The sequence below is a fragment of the Schistocerca nitens genome, chromosome 1 (genome assembly GCF_023898315.1).
Source record: "Schistocerca nitens isolate TAMUIC-IGC-003100 chromosome 1, iqSchNite1.1, whole genome shotgun sequence".
Taxonomy (NCBI): Eukaryota; Metazoa; Arthropoda; class Insecta; order Orthoptera; family Acrididae; genus Schistocerca; species Schistocerca nitens.
Window position 1 is genome coordinate 712219046 of NC_064614.1, and position 15087 is coordinate 712234132.

The 15087-nt window shown below is 46.2% G+C and overlaps 1 protein-coding gene across 1 annotated transcript in view; it reads right to left on the reverse strand.

The window, feature by feature from the left end:
• Nucleotides 1–358: 358 nt before the first annotated feature.
• LOC126196407 (cytochrome P450 4d2-like) overlaps nucleotides 359–15087 on the reverse strand; it is a 113411-nt gene continuing 98682 nt past the window's right edge. The window contains exons 6-8 of the mRNA XM_049934566.1: nucleotides 729–766; nucleotides 498–668; nucleotides 359–440 (exon numbers count right to left, since the gene is read on the reverse strand). Of these exons, the coding sequence (XP_049790523.1) occupies nucleotides 359–440; nucleotides 498–668; nucleotides 729–766 (291 nt within the window). The remainder of the gene's footprint in view (nucleotides 441–497; nucleotides 669–728; nucleotides 767–15087) is intronic.

Below are 15087 nucleotides of genomic sequence, written 5' to 3' on the forward strand. Positions count from 1 at the left end.
AGGAAGATGGCGGTTTGATGGGAGTTGAGCTGTTCGGAGAGGAGACGAGTGAGGTGAAGGAAAAGGTCGTCGGCAGAGAAGGACGGTCGAAAGCCACACCGGGTAGCAGGAAGGAGGTGGTGCTGGCGAAGATGCTGATGGATGCGTCGGGTAAGGATGGATTCCAGGACCTTGTTGAAGAGCAATGTAAGGCTGATGAGACGGTAGGAGGAGACAGCGGATGGCGGTTTGTCGGGTTGCAACGGACGCGTGCCAGGGCCGCTATATGTCTCGGGATTTAGTCGGCCGTGTGCGGTCGTGGTCGCTCAGCCTCACTGTCTCTGGAGATTCGAGCCTCGAGCACAGGAGGGGGAGTCACTCAGGACCTGGGCAAGAATCTGAGACGCACGGCGCACAGCGGGCGCTGCACTACCGAGACGGAGATGCGCTCCAGCTCCTGCCTGGAGGATACCGGCAGCACCTGGAAGCGCCGCAGCAGCGTGGCGAGCAGCGCAGACATCAGCAGCAGCGCGTAGCGGCCTCCGGGGCAGTTGCGGCGGCCCGCGCCGAACGGCACGTAGCTGTAAGGGTGGCGCTCGGCGGCGAGGAAGCGGTCCGGGTCGAAGTGGTGCGGCCGCGGGAAGTGGCGGGCGAGCCGGTGCGTCAGGTAGGGCACCACCACCACAGAGCTGCCGCGGGGCGCCAGCAGCCGGCCGCCCGACAGACGCACCCCCTCGTCCAGCGCCCGCGGCAGCGCGAAGATCACCGGGAACAGGCGCATCGTCTCCTGCAAGCACACACACACAGACTCTCAGTCTTGCACAGTGACTCTACCTGTGAAGGAGACAGTGAAATATCTAGGGGTAACCTTGGATGAGAGGCTAACTTGGACCCCTCATATTAAGAGTATCTGCTCCAAGGCAAAAAGCACTTTAATGAGTACTAGGAGGGCTTGTGGCCTAAGCCCCAGGGGTATGCACTGGATATACACCACAGTGGTTAGACCTAGGATTTCCTATGGGGCGTAGTGTGGTGGAAGAAGGTAGAACAGCGGGTTGCTGCTAAAGAGCTTGCTAAGGTGCAGAGATTGGCCTGCTTGGCCATAAAGGGCGGAATTAGCAGCACACCAACCGCTGGAATGGGAGCCATGCTGGATATACCTCCACTTCACCTTTGGGTGAAGATGGAGGCAGCAGTTGGGGCATACAGACTTAAAACTGACCAAAACTGGGTCTCATTTGGATATCCAGAATCACACACTAACATAGTGAATGAGGTAAATACAGGTATGGTGGGGAAATGCCTGTCGACTATGTAATAACTCCGAACTGCTTCTACAAGCCTTACAACATAATAATTGGAAGTAAGGAGCAGTGGGAGAAAACAGTTCGACACGGTACGGGGGACATCGTTTGGTTCACCGATGAGTCGAAAACAGATCGAGGCGTTGGGGCAGGGTTGTACGGGGTTCAGCCAAGAATGGAGAGCAGTATCTCTATAGGGAAACTGGCCTCTGTATTCCAAGCCGAAATTACTGCAATCAGGGCATGTGTGCAGGAGAATATCAGTAGGTGCTACAATGACCGTAGCATCTACATCTATTCAGACAGCCAGACAGCCCTGAAATCATTGGCAGCTCCTGCAACAAGATCTAAGATTGATGCAGATTGCCACAGGGCTCTGGTGGAGCTACGGGGAAGCAATAGGGTGTACCTAGTGTGGGTCCCTGGCCATTCAGGGATCTGTGGCAATGAACAAACCGATAGATTGGCTTAATGGGGGCAACAACTCCATTTATTGGACCGGAACCTGTCTTGACAATCACCAAGGCTATTATCAAATTAGAACTACGGAACTGGCTTAGGAAACAGCACGTAGGATATTGGACCAAGGTCCATAAACAAAAACATGGTAAGGTAATTATCCCCACGCCATGTTTTAAAAGAAGCTCTGTAATCCTGAGATTGAGCAGGAAAGAGATTAAACTCATGACTGGACTGATGACTAGCCATGAGAATTTCAAAAAACACCTACAGACAATGGGTATAATGGAAGAGGACCCTAAATGTAGGATCTCTGATGAGGGTGAAGAAACTGCATCACATCTTATCTTTGAATGCATGGCGTTGGAGAGTAAAAGATACAGAATCTTCGGGACAACTAGACCTGAAGAAATTGTGTATAACAAAAAACTGGTAGAGGGACTCCTTGCACTATTTAAGGGCACTGGTTGGTTTTACTAGGTATACAGGGAGCGATACCGCACAATAAACCTAGTTTCGGTGCGCGCAGTGGCGGGTTAGCTCTCCTGTTAGAATCAAATAAATCAAATCAAATCTTGCACAGTGGCGGTGAGTTCAAAATTTTCCCATTTTGGTACAATGTGATGGCCTACAGCCGTTTGACTTATAGGTGTAGTAATCATAACTAAATTGAATTTATTACTTACACATGGTGAATCACCAACTATTGCCACCTACAATAACTCCGAAAGTATGATAGTAGTTGAAACGTTTGTGGGACAAATGTTGCATGGGACAAATGTTGCATGGGGCAAATGTTGCATGGGACAAATGTTGCATGGGACAAATGTTGCATGGGACAAATGTTGCATGGGACAACGAGGGCCATAATATGGCGTTCGTTTTTTGTTGCTAGGTGGGGTCGCGTCAGAGATATGAAGGAAAACTTTGTTATTTTAAATGGCATGCTATAGTTTGGTACATATTGTCTGATAGCAGCTATCGAGAAGAATCAAATGGTTCAAATGGCTCTGAGCACTATGGGACTTAACATCTGAGGTCATCAGTCCTCTAGAACTTAGAACTACTTAAACCTAACTAACCTAAGGACATCACACACATCCATGCCCGAGGCACGATTCGAACCTGCGACCGTAGCGGTCGCGCGGTTCCAGACTGTAGCGCCTAGAACTGCTCGGCCACCCTGGCCGGCAGAGAAGAATCCAATGATGTGTAACAGTCAGGTCTTTGAAGGTCAACAAAGGTCAAAAAGGTGGCATGAACGTCCGTGTACAGAAGGTGTTCGAAGTAATGACCAACTGGTATCAATGCTGTCTTGCAATCTTATTATCACGGATTAAGTAGCATTCCTTATCACTTCAGCACTTATCGAAGCACATGCTCCGACAATTCTCTCTCGTATATAGAGAAAATAGTAAATATTCGCCGAATACAGCGTATCCGTCTAACGTGCCATTGACATGTAAACACCCATTCGACGGTTTCGCAATACAACACTAATAAGAACGGTAAGACTAGTATCGCCGAATCAAGCGAATGTGAATGATGCATTTCTTTGAAGAACAAGTCAATATGCTTCTCATTTACAGAGAATGCCAACGAAATTCAGTGAGAGCTAGAGACTTATACCCTGAAATTTATCCTTAACGTACTCACCCTTCACGTCGTACATTTAAATGTGTGTATGATAAATTGAGAACAGCTGTATCTTTAACGCATCGGAAACATATCCGGCAAAGGAAAGCTACTAACGAACAAATGTAAATTGGTACTCTTACCACTGTGGTTCGAGATCCTTGTGTTACTTCGTGTCAAATCACAAGGGAATCTGGCATGAGCCAGAGTAGTGCTGTTCGTGTTCTACATCGCCATAAATATCATTCTTACCATATCAGTCTCCACCAAGTATTAACTGGTACGGATTGTATGCATTGAATTCTCCCGATGGGCTCAACTTCAGATTCAGAGAGATGACACATTTATTAATTTGATTTTATTAACTGACGAGGCTACATTCACGAACCATGGAAATGTTAATTTGCATAACATGCATTATTGGGCAACTGAAAATCCATGTTGGCTGCGGCAAGTTGCACACCAAAAACTGTGGTCGGTCAATGTATGGTGAGGGATTCTGGGGTCAGAGTTATAGGCCCCTATTTCATCGAAGGAAATCTTAATGCTAGGAAGTACACGACATTCCTAAAAGAAACATTAGGTATGTTACTGGAAGAAATACCTTTAGGAACAAGGAACAGAATGTGGTGTGAACACGATGGGTGTCAGGCACATTTTTCGCTGATGACTAGAAATGAGTTGCAGAGACAATTCCCAAATCGTTGGATTGGATGCGAAGGAGCTGCGTCGTGGCCGGCTCGTTCGACAGACTTGACGCCTCAGGATTCTTTCATGTGGGGATTCGTAAAAGACATTGTTTATAAAGATGTTCCAAGTACTCCTGAAGACATGCGAGAGAGAATTGTTAGAGCATGCGCTTCGATAAGTACCGATGTGATAAGGGACAATACTCAATCCAAGATGAGAAGATTGCACCACTGCGTTGATACCAATGGTCATCACTTCGAACACCTTCTGTAAATGGACGTTCATGCCCCCTTTGTGAACTTCGTTGACCTTCAGAGACCTTACTGTTACACATCATTGGATCCGTCTCGATAGCCGCTATAAGTAAATAAGTACCAAACAATAGCATCCCATTTACAAAACAAAGTTGACCTTCATATCTCTAAAGCCACCCCAACCAGCAACAAAAAACCAACGTCATAATATGACCCCCGTTGTCCCATGCAACGTTTGTCTCACAGACTTTTCAGCTCCTATCATACTTTCGGAATTATTCTTGGTGGCAGTGGTTAGTGACTCACCCTGTATAAATGCAATTGTTTGAATATATTTAAATTTTGTAACTGATTGTTTGACATTGAGAGGAAAACAACAAACTGAAGGGAAAAAACAACGCTAGTAGGAGGATTCAACCTGCGTCATAGAATTGGCAGTCAGTACACTTGACCACTTTTTATTTTTTATTGATCTGATTTTATTCTGTATTGTTCGTTGTATTTGTTCGGGGCGGACGTCTCATGACACCCGTTCAGGTTCTTCGTTGATCCGTTCACTCGTTTTCTTTTATTACAGAGGGCAGCTAACCCTCTGACCGAACACGATGAGCCACCGTGCCGGCAGACCATTTGGCTGTGGGACTCATTCGTGAACCACTGCTCGAAACTCACCCACACTCACCCATAGATCCATAGAGGATCCAAGCGCTACTGATATTTTTATGCCTCCCTTCCTGCTAACCCTCTGACTGCTGCGGACAAGTGTTTATCATATAACTTACGTGTCTCTTTGTGTGCTACCATTTGCAAAAAGTCTCGTTTTTATACAGGGTGTTACAAAAAGGTACGGCCAAACTTTCAGAAAACATTCCTCACACACAAATAAAGAAAAGATGTTATGTAGACATGTGTCCGGAAACGCTTAATTTCCATGTCAGAGCTCATTTTAGTTTCGTCAGTATGTACTGTACTTCCTCGATTCTGATGATCAAATTGTAAATTTTCACAATCAACATGCGTGGGCTGACGAGAATCCGCACACAATTGTGCAATCACGTCATCAACACAGATTTTCTGTTAACGTTTGGGCAGGCATTGTTGGTGATGTCTTGATTGGGCCCCATGTTCTTCCACCTACGCTCAATGGAGCACGTTATCATGATTTCATACGGGCTACTCTGCCTGTGCTGCTAGAACATGTGCCTTTACAAGTACGACACAACATGTGGTTCATGCACGATGGAGCTCCTGCACATTTCAGTCGAAGAATTCGTACGCTTCTCAACAACAGATTCGGTGACCGATGGATTGGTAGAGGCGGGCCAATTCCATGGCCTCCACGCTCTCCTGACCTCAACCCTCTTGACTTTCATTTATGGGGGCATTTGAAAGCTCTTGTCTAAGCAACCCCGGTACCAAATGTAGAGACTCTTCGTGCTCGTATTGTGAACGGCTGTGATACAATACGCCATTCTCCAGGGCTGCATCAGCGCATCAGGGATTCCATGCGACGGAGGGTGGATGCATGTATCCTCGCTAACGGAGGACATTTTGAACATTTCCTGTAACAAAGTGTTTGAAGTCACGCTGGTACGTTCTGTTGCTGTGTGTTTCCATTCCATGATTAATGTGATTTGAAGAGAAGTAACAAAATGAGCTCTAACACGGAAAGTAAGCGTTTCCGGACACATGTCCACATAACATATTTTCTTTCTTTGTGTGTGAGGAATGTTTCCTGAAAGTTTGGCCGTTCCTTTTTGTAACACCTTGTATATTTAACTGTTTATGGAATGTGACGACTGGTAAGACCACATGATTTCCGATGCTCAAGGATGGAGACGGGCACATCGCACGTGACCATCCACCAAAGATAAAAACCAATAAAGTGAGAACGAAATAGATATTGTTCTGCTCTCAATTTTGAATAAAATTTCGATATCTTATCTACATTTCATAAGCAACAAAGTTCGAAAAATGCTCAAATGTGTTTGAAATCTTATGGGACTTAACTGCTAAGGTCATCAGTCCCTAAGCTTACACACTACTTAACCTAAATTATCCTAATGACAAACACACACACCCATGCCCGAAGGAGGACTCTAACCTCCGCCGGGACCAGCCGCACAGTCCATGACTGCAGCGCCTCAGACCGCTCGGTTAATCCCACGCAGCAGCAACAAAGTAAGGAAAAAAAAAAAAAAAAACGTACGCAAAGTTTACTGAGCCGTGTATCGAATCGTGCTACACCTTGTGTTTAGATTGCATTGGTTTTCCTTTCTTCCCCTGACATGTCTGTTTGATATGCTGTATGTCATTAAGTGGCTGGTTGGTTGTCTTTTCCCTCTGCTATCGATATCTGCGTTTTTGCTTCTGGGAAACTGCTATGGAGGAAGTGAGATCTTCGACCGGTTGTAACCTCGTGTGGTGGCGCGGAAGTAGGGGCGTGGCGCGCAGGCAGAGAGTGTGGTGGACACGGGAGGGCAGTGTGGCTCTCCAGCGCGAAGCCGGCGTGGTCGGTTGTACCGAGTCATCACGTGATGTATTTCGGTTGTGTGTAACGAGCGGGTCGAGTTGACGGAAGAGCTCCCCGCGTGTTGGTTGTATACAGAATCGCCCCACGAGTAGTTGCTGTTCATTTCGCCTTGGTGGGACGTTAACAAGCTTCTTTAAATCCTCCGTTTCAACACTGGAGTTTAAAAGGAGACACCTAACATGAAGGAGCGGTCACTACCCGTCAGCGTTGCAGAGAAGACGTGAACTCCGGTGACAGAGCATGTTGTCGCGTGACCGTGGCGTGTTGGGTACGCTGGCGACGCGTGCGCGGTCGGATGTGTGGATCCTTGCCATCGGAGGTCGTGTACTGCCTGTTCGAGCATAATTGCAAGTTAAGTTCGTGGAAGATTTAATCATTTAGTAATAATTTTGTGTAACCAGCGTCTCTACTGCCTTGTGGCCTCCGGTGACCAGGTTTCCTGTCCCTGGTACCGGTGTAATTGAAGACAGTGATCTTTCCTCCTCCTCTCGTTACTGTCCGATGGGAGGTGTAGTTTAGGCAGTTTAATGATTTCGCTATTCTGTCGCGGGTTCTGAGTAAATTCATGCTTCTTGTTAGTTGATCATGTGGTCGCTCATTCAGGACTGTGTGGTGTAATGTTTCCTTGCACGAGGTTAGCTCTAATTCTGTCAGCAAGTTAAGCCATCTTATAACAAATTTTTGCTGGCTAAAAGTCGGTTCAGTAACCAGCCTAAGAGTGACAATTGTGTTTACGGGCGTATTTAAATTTGCCAGTATTCTATCTAGCTTGAGCATCCCTAAGGGGGTGATTTGTGGCCGCCTTACACGGGTCCGTCATATCTGTTATGTTCTAATGGTATTCCAGGACACTTCTGTTTAATTTTTTTTTAAATTTCTCCAAGTTTGTAGATTCCTTTTATTGCCATTAATCGTGTGTTTGCTGAGACCTGTTAAATTTTTTTTTTAATGCCGATGTTGGTAGCTTCACTACCTCACCTTACCTTACTAACAAAGTTCTGTATTTACTTTAGTAGCCGGTTTACTAATGTTCTTTAATTTTTTTAAATTACAAAATTGTTAAGGCTTTCGTGGCCACTTGTTGACAAACTGCCTATTGGCTTCTGTATCGGGTTCTTCGGCCGACGTTCATCTAATGATTTTTCTGACGTTTCGCCAGCACGAGTGGCTGGCATTGTCAAAGCTTCACCCTCCATTGCCGGTGGTGAACTGGAGCCGAGCTCGCGGGCGCAGACTATATGTACCTGGCGCGCCAACGTCCGAGGGCTTCTCCGCGGTCATTTCCGGTGCGGTTCTCCTCTTGCTACCTGCGGCGGTCGTTCGCTGCAGTACGGGAAGCCAGGATCCGTTGACCTTAAGGCTTTCCTCTTTCTTGTTCAAACTGTTCGCTTGTTTTTGTATTTCTACAGCTTCTCTGAACAAGCGCGTGTGATAGTGGTTCTCTACAGCCAGAACTTCGGGTCGGCGAAATTTATTACGTGGTCGGTCTCATTCAGTGCGTGCTCTGCCACGGCCGATTTCTCCACCTGCCGCAACCTGCAATGTCGCTTATGCTCTTTGATCCTGGTGTTGATGGATCGTCCAGTCATTCCGACATAAACTTTTCCGCATGTGCATGGTATACGGTATATTCCCGACATTGCAAGTGGGTCTCTTTTTCTCCTTCGCCGATCTAAGACACTCTTTGATCTTCCTTGTCGGTTTGAAAATCGTCTTTACGCCATGTTTGCGCAATATACGGCCGATTCTGTCCGTCACTCTGGGAATGTATGGCAGAAAGGCCGTACCCGACATTTCTTTTTCTGGTTCCTTACTTCGCAGAGTGTTTGGCTCTGTTAAACTTCTAATATAATTTGTGGAGTACCCATTGCTCCTCAGGACAGTTTCCAGGTGTTACATTTCTCGTTTGAGGTGTTGCGGCTCACATATTCGTCCTGCTCTCGTTACGAGCGTACTAATCATGCCTCTTTTCTGGCTCGGGTGGTGGTTTGACAGTTTGTGCAGGTATCGGTCCGTGTGTTTCGGTTTTCGATACACGCTGTGTCCCAGGGTTTCGCCGTCCCTTGTGACCAGCACATATAGAAAAGGCAGTTTCTTGTCCTTTTCTACTTCCATGGTAAATATTATGTTGGCATGGAGGCTGTTCAAGTGTCTTAGGAAGTTACCGAGCTGTTCTTCACCATGGCTCCACACCACGAAAGTATCATCGACGTACCTGTACCACACCTTAGGTTTGCAAGTCGCCGAGTCCAGTGCGTGTGCTTCGAATTGTTCCATGAAGAAGTTGGCCACCACTGGGCTGAGAGGACTACCCATGGCGACGCCTTCCAGCTGTTCGTAGAAATCGCCATTCCACGTGAAATAGCTCGTGGTGGGACATGCATGGAAGAGCTTTCTGATGTCCTGCGGGAAAATGGAACTGATGTGCTCCAGAGCGTCACTGAGTGGCACTTTCGTAAATAACGAAACAACATCAAAGCTGACCAAGATGTCGTTTGGTGCAAGTTTGTTTCTTCAACTTCTCAGTGAAATGTCCTGAGTCCTTAATGTATGTGTCGGTCTTCACCACGTGTGGCTGGAGCAGAGAGGCCAAGTGTTTTGCCAGTTTATATGTCGGTGATCCAGGAGCGCTAACGATCGGTCTCAGTGGAACGTTGTTCTTATGGATCTTGGGTAATCCATACAGCCGAGGTGGTAGGGCTTCTGTGTTGCGCAGGTTTCTCTGTATGTCCGCCGGCAGAGAAGACGCCTTGATTAATCGATTCGTATTCCGTGTGATACGCTGCGTCGGATCTGCGCTTAGTTTTCGGTACGTCGTCGGATCTAATAGGTCTCGGATCTTTTGCTCATACTCTCCGGTCTTCATTACGACGGTCGCATTCCCCTTATCGGCAGGCAGTACCAATATACTGTTGTCGGCGTTGAGATTCTTAATGGCTTGTACCTCTTCTTTCTTTAGGTTGCAAGCTGGTCGTTTCGCTCGGCGCAGTATCCTGGCTGTTTCCGTGCGTATTTCCTCTGCCCTTTCACAAGGAAGGGTCCGAATGGCTGCTTCGGTGTTGGCAATGATATCCTCCATAGGTATAGTTCTCGGGGTCATAGCGAAATTCCCTCCTTTTTGAAGAACAGACACTTCCTCTTCGGTCAATTGTCGTTCGGTGAGGTTGACCACTGTGTGTGACATGTCGGGAATCGCCTTGTCGGTCTGCTTCCGGCATCTTTCAAACTTTTTCTTCTGTCGCTTTAAAATTGTTGTATTGCCATAAATTACTTTGACTGGCGTTAGCGGCGTGTTTTAAAAGGTAGTTTATTGCCGTACTGCTAGCTTCTGTGTTTTCTTTAAAAAAATTTAAATTTTTGTATTGCTATAAATTACTTGATTGCCGTTAGCGGCGTGTTTTGAAAGGTTGTTTATTGCCGTACTGCTAGCTTTCTTTGTTTTCTTAAAAAAAATTTAAATTGTTGTATTGCTATAAATTACTTGATTGCCGTTAGCGGCGTGTTTAAAAGGCTGTTTATTGCCGTACTGCTAGTTTCTGTAAGATACGAATAAAACATTTGTGAAAATCTCAACTCGACAGTGAACTACTAGAAATTTGGCCCCGTTTCCCAACTTGTGGTGTGGCTTGTAGTAACCGTAACCACTGTGTGTGTCATTTACAAAGTGCATTTTTACCTCTGTAAACTTTTGAAAATTTCGTGCAGCGTTTAACTTCATGGCCGGCTAAGGCGTGCCAAACACCACTGGTGCGTCGTGTGCGGGCCGCATGTGGGCCACGGTTCACACTGCCCCGCCTTTGCTCGACCCTCTTCGGAAGTACGCGGGACAGCGCGAAACTTTAGTGAGTATTGCGGTGTGGCACTTTCCAGTCGGTACAACCTCATTTTGGCAGAATCGTGGTGTCAGCGCTGTTTGCTCTTCGCTATTTGTTCGTGATATGAAGAAAGTGCACACGTCCAGTGACTGTTTGCAGAAAAAGAGGCGATCTAGTGTCACAAACCTTTAAAAATGAATGGGAATGACAGAAGAGAGGGATGAGAATTCTCAATATACTCGGTGGCGCACGATAAGTCACCGGATTTGTTTCATGTTGACAAGATCTGTAATTTATTGATGTAGAAGTAAAGAATACAGCTTGGAATTCAATATGACTTCCGTTTTGGTTTTACAACTTCAAGTCGCACTCGTGCATTTGTGACGATTCTCCGACACAAATCTTCTGGAATGGTGCGGCATAACTCCACAATGATGGCCCTAAGTTGCTCTGCATTTTCGGGTTTTCTGTGGTACACCTTCTCTTTAAGGAACTCCCAAAGGAAGAAGTCACGTGGGTTAATGTCTGGACTGTGGAGCAGCCACATCGCTCTTCCTGCACAAAGGTCTGGAAATCTGTTTGTCAATACCCTAGGGCCAAGTCTTCCGTGTAGGAAATCAAACTCAACGTTGGCAGCATGGGGGCGTGCTCCATCCTACATGAACCATTGTGTCTGCAATGGAAGACATGAAGTCATGAGTTGACTAAAGAACTGGTTTCGCAGCGTGTAAATAGCGTTCACAAGTAACTGTAGCATCAAAGAAGAATGAACCGATGATTCCATGGCTTGACATCGCGACCCACACACTCTCTGCCCGTAGGTGACTTTCATGTTGATTATTCGCAGAGGTTCACGTGCCCAGAATTGAACGTTCTCTTTGTTCACAACACCGAACACGTAAAATAAACTTCGTCAGAAAACCATGTGTTGTGTAGCACTGCTTCTTGGTTTTGCTTGATTGCCCACCTTGCAAACTGCAGTCTCCACTCCTTATCTCTCGCAGTAAGCTTACGTGCCACAGTCATCTTGTATGGATATAATCGAAGGTCGGATTGAAAAATTCTTTGTACAGATCGGAGTGAAATTCCCAACTCGGCAATGGCTCTTCTTGTTGATTTTGTCGGACTACGGGTCAAAGTCACTCGAACTGCTTCAATGTTTTGCGGCGAACGTACGGTACGTGCATGTGGCCGCTGACACTCCAAAGCAGATCCAGTACCTTCAAATTTTTGATGTAATCTGCGTATTGTCTATGGGCTGGGAGCCCACCGTGTGCCGAAATGAGCACGAAACCTTCTCTGTGTCAATGTAACGTTGTTCGTCGCCGCGAACAGTAACACAATCTTCGTCTTTTGTGCGACGGTCAACCGTCCTTTGCGCGCCATCGCGGCAAACAAAAATGGTGGACTCACAACGGAAGCGATGAACTCGCAACGACATGTTGCGTAATTTCCATGAACTGCACGAAGTTGAGCGCACAATTTGAGCGCTATTGCCCCAATAGTATACCTGTAGGATCAAAATTCAATCGGGTGACTTAACGTGCACCACCCTGTAAATTACACAGCGGCATAAAAGACGAGCACTGCACATTTATTATGAAGCGTCGTTACAACACCATGCAGAAAGAATTTAAAGGCGTTGTTGGCAATCAGAGCAAAAAATTGCAACGATCGTCGGGTGGAAATCTTTGTCTGTACATAAAGAAGCAGTTTGTGTTAAATTTGCAGGCATTAAGTACTGAAGACATTGGTGGTATGGATAGTGAAATTTCTGCAGTCGCACGCATTATTCCACTGTCAGTTGCAACAGTTTTCGATGGAACTAAACGAAGAGTATGGAGACTTTATACACTGAAGAGCCAGAAAAACTGCTGCACCTGCCTAGTATCGTGTAGGACCCCCTAGAGCACGCATAAGTGCCGCAACACGTGACACCATGAATCCTGCAGGGCTATCTCGGGGTGGACATCTCCTTTGAGCCGCGCGCGGAGTAACCGCGCGCTTTGAGGCGCGATGTCATGGATTGCGCGGCCCTTCCTGCCGGAGTTTCAAGTCCTCCCTCGGGCATGGGTGTGTGTGTTGTTCTTAGCATAAGTCAGTTTAAGTTAGTGTAAGTAGTGTATACGTCTAGGGACCGATGACCTCAGCAGTTTGGTCCCTTAGGAATTCACACACGGGACACAGGGTCTCCTCTGAACAGCAGGTTGCAAGCATCCCAGATATGTTCAATAATGTTCATGTCTGGGGCGTTTGGTGGCCAGAGGAAGTGTTTAAACTCACAAGAGTGTTCCTGAACCCACTCTGTAGCAATTAGGGACATGTGTGGTGTCACATTGTCCTGATGGAATTGCCCAAGTCCGTCGGAATGCACAATGGACATGAATGGATGCAAGTGATCAGACAGGATGCTTACGTACGTGTGACCTGTCAGATTCGTGTCTACACGTATCAGGTGTCCCACATCACTCCAACTGCACATGCCCCAAACCATTACAGAGCCTCCGCCAGCTTGAACAGTCCCCTACTGACATGCAGGGTCCATGAATTCATGAGGTTGACTCCATAGCCGTACACGTCCATCCACTCAATACAATCTTACATGAGACTTGTCCGAACAGACAACATGTTTCCAGTCATCAACAGTCAACGTCGGTGTTGACTGGCCCAGGCGAGGCGTAAAGCTTCGTATCGTGCAGTCATAAAGGGTACACGAGTTGGCCTTCGGCTCCGATGATGTATCGTTGAGTGGTTCGCACGCTGACACTTGTTGATTGCCCATCATTTAAATTTGCAGCAATTTGCGGAAGTGTTGCACTTCTGTCACATTGAACGATTCTCGACAGTCGTAGTTGGCCCTGTTCTTGCAGGATATTTTTCCGGCAGCAGCGATGTCGGAGATTTGATGTTTTACCGGATTCCTGATATTCACAGTACATTCGTGAAATGGTCGTAAGGGAATATCCCACTTCTTCGCTACCTCGGAGTTGCAGTATCCCATCGCTCGTGCGCCGACTATAAGCCAACGTCCAAACTCACATAAATCTTGACATTATAGCAGCAGTAACCGGTCTAACAACTGCGCCAGACACTCCTTGTCTTATATGGGCGTTGCTGACCGCAGCGCCGTATTCTGGCTGTTTACATATCTCCGTATTTGAATACGCATGCCTATATCAGTTTCCTCGACGCTTTGGTGTATTATGAAACGACGTACAATACGATGCAGAAAGAATTTAAAGACGTGGTGGCAATGAATGAGCAAAAAATTACAAAGATCCTCAGACGGAACTCATTGTCTAAACATAAAGAAACAGTTTGCGCTATATTTGCAGGCATGAAGTGCTGAAGACATTGGTGGTATAGATAGCGAAGTTTCTGCAGTCGCACGCATTATTCCACTGTCATACAAAATTGTTAAGGCTTTTGTGGCCACTTGTTGACAAACTGCCTATTGGCTTCTGTCTCGGGTTCTTCGGCCGACGTTCATCTAATGATTTTTCTGACGTTTCGCCAGCACGAGTGGCTGGCATTGTCAAAACTTCACCCTCCCCACCGGCAATGGAGGGTGAAGCTTTGACAATTCCAGCGACTCGTGCTGGCGAAACGTCAGAAAAATCATTAGATGAACGTCGGCCGAAGAACCCGAGACAGAAGCCAATAGGCAGTTTGTCATTCCACTGTCAGTTGCAACAGTTTTCGATGGAATTAAACGAAGAGTATGGAGCCTTTATATATTACTGAAAGTTACATTGATTACATCAACGGGCATGCCTGGAACGATTTTTCGATTTAAAACCAGCTGTCGTTGAATTTATGAAGGAAAAAGGAGTGCAGGAAGGAAAATAAGAACATACAAAGGGATTGCATTTTAAGTGGACTTGACTGAACACTGTCCATGGTAAGACATTGCAAACTGAGAAACAACTAATTTCTGATGTGATATGGATGCATTTAAAAAGAAAATAGCAATGTAGTAGGCACAAATTCTGACAAACAACACCGTCCGTTTCCCTAAGCTCACTGCCATTAAAGAAAATGCGAGGTGCGAAGCACTCATTGTGACTCCCAATGGTATTTTCCTAAACGTTTGGAGGACACTGCCAATCTTACATTTGTTTTCGAACTGTTGTTGAGACCGTTTGCTGTTTCAGCTGAAAGTGCCCCCGTGCATGTACAGACGTAATTGACTGATTTGCGAGGTAATTTGTCGTTTAAGGCCTAGTCCTTTTACGTTTTAACTGTCCAAGATGTCTACGTTACTTTTCTCATTTAGGATTTCCAAGTCATCATAATGAAATTGTAAAAGTGCTACAATATTTCGTCAAACATGTGTGTGTGTGAAAGACATTTTTTTTTGTTATGAAGCTAAATAAGCCCAGATAACGTGGTAACGTGAGTGCGAGCATCTATGAAAT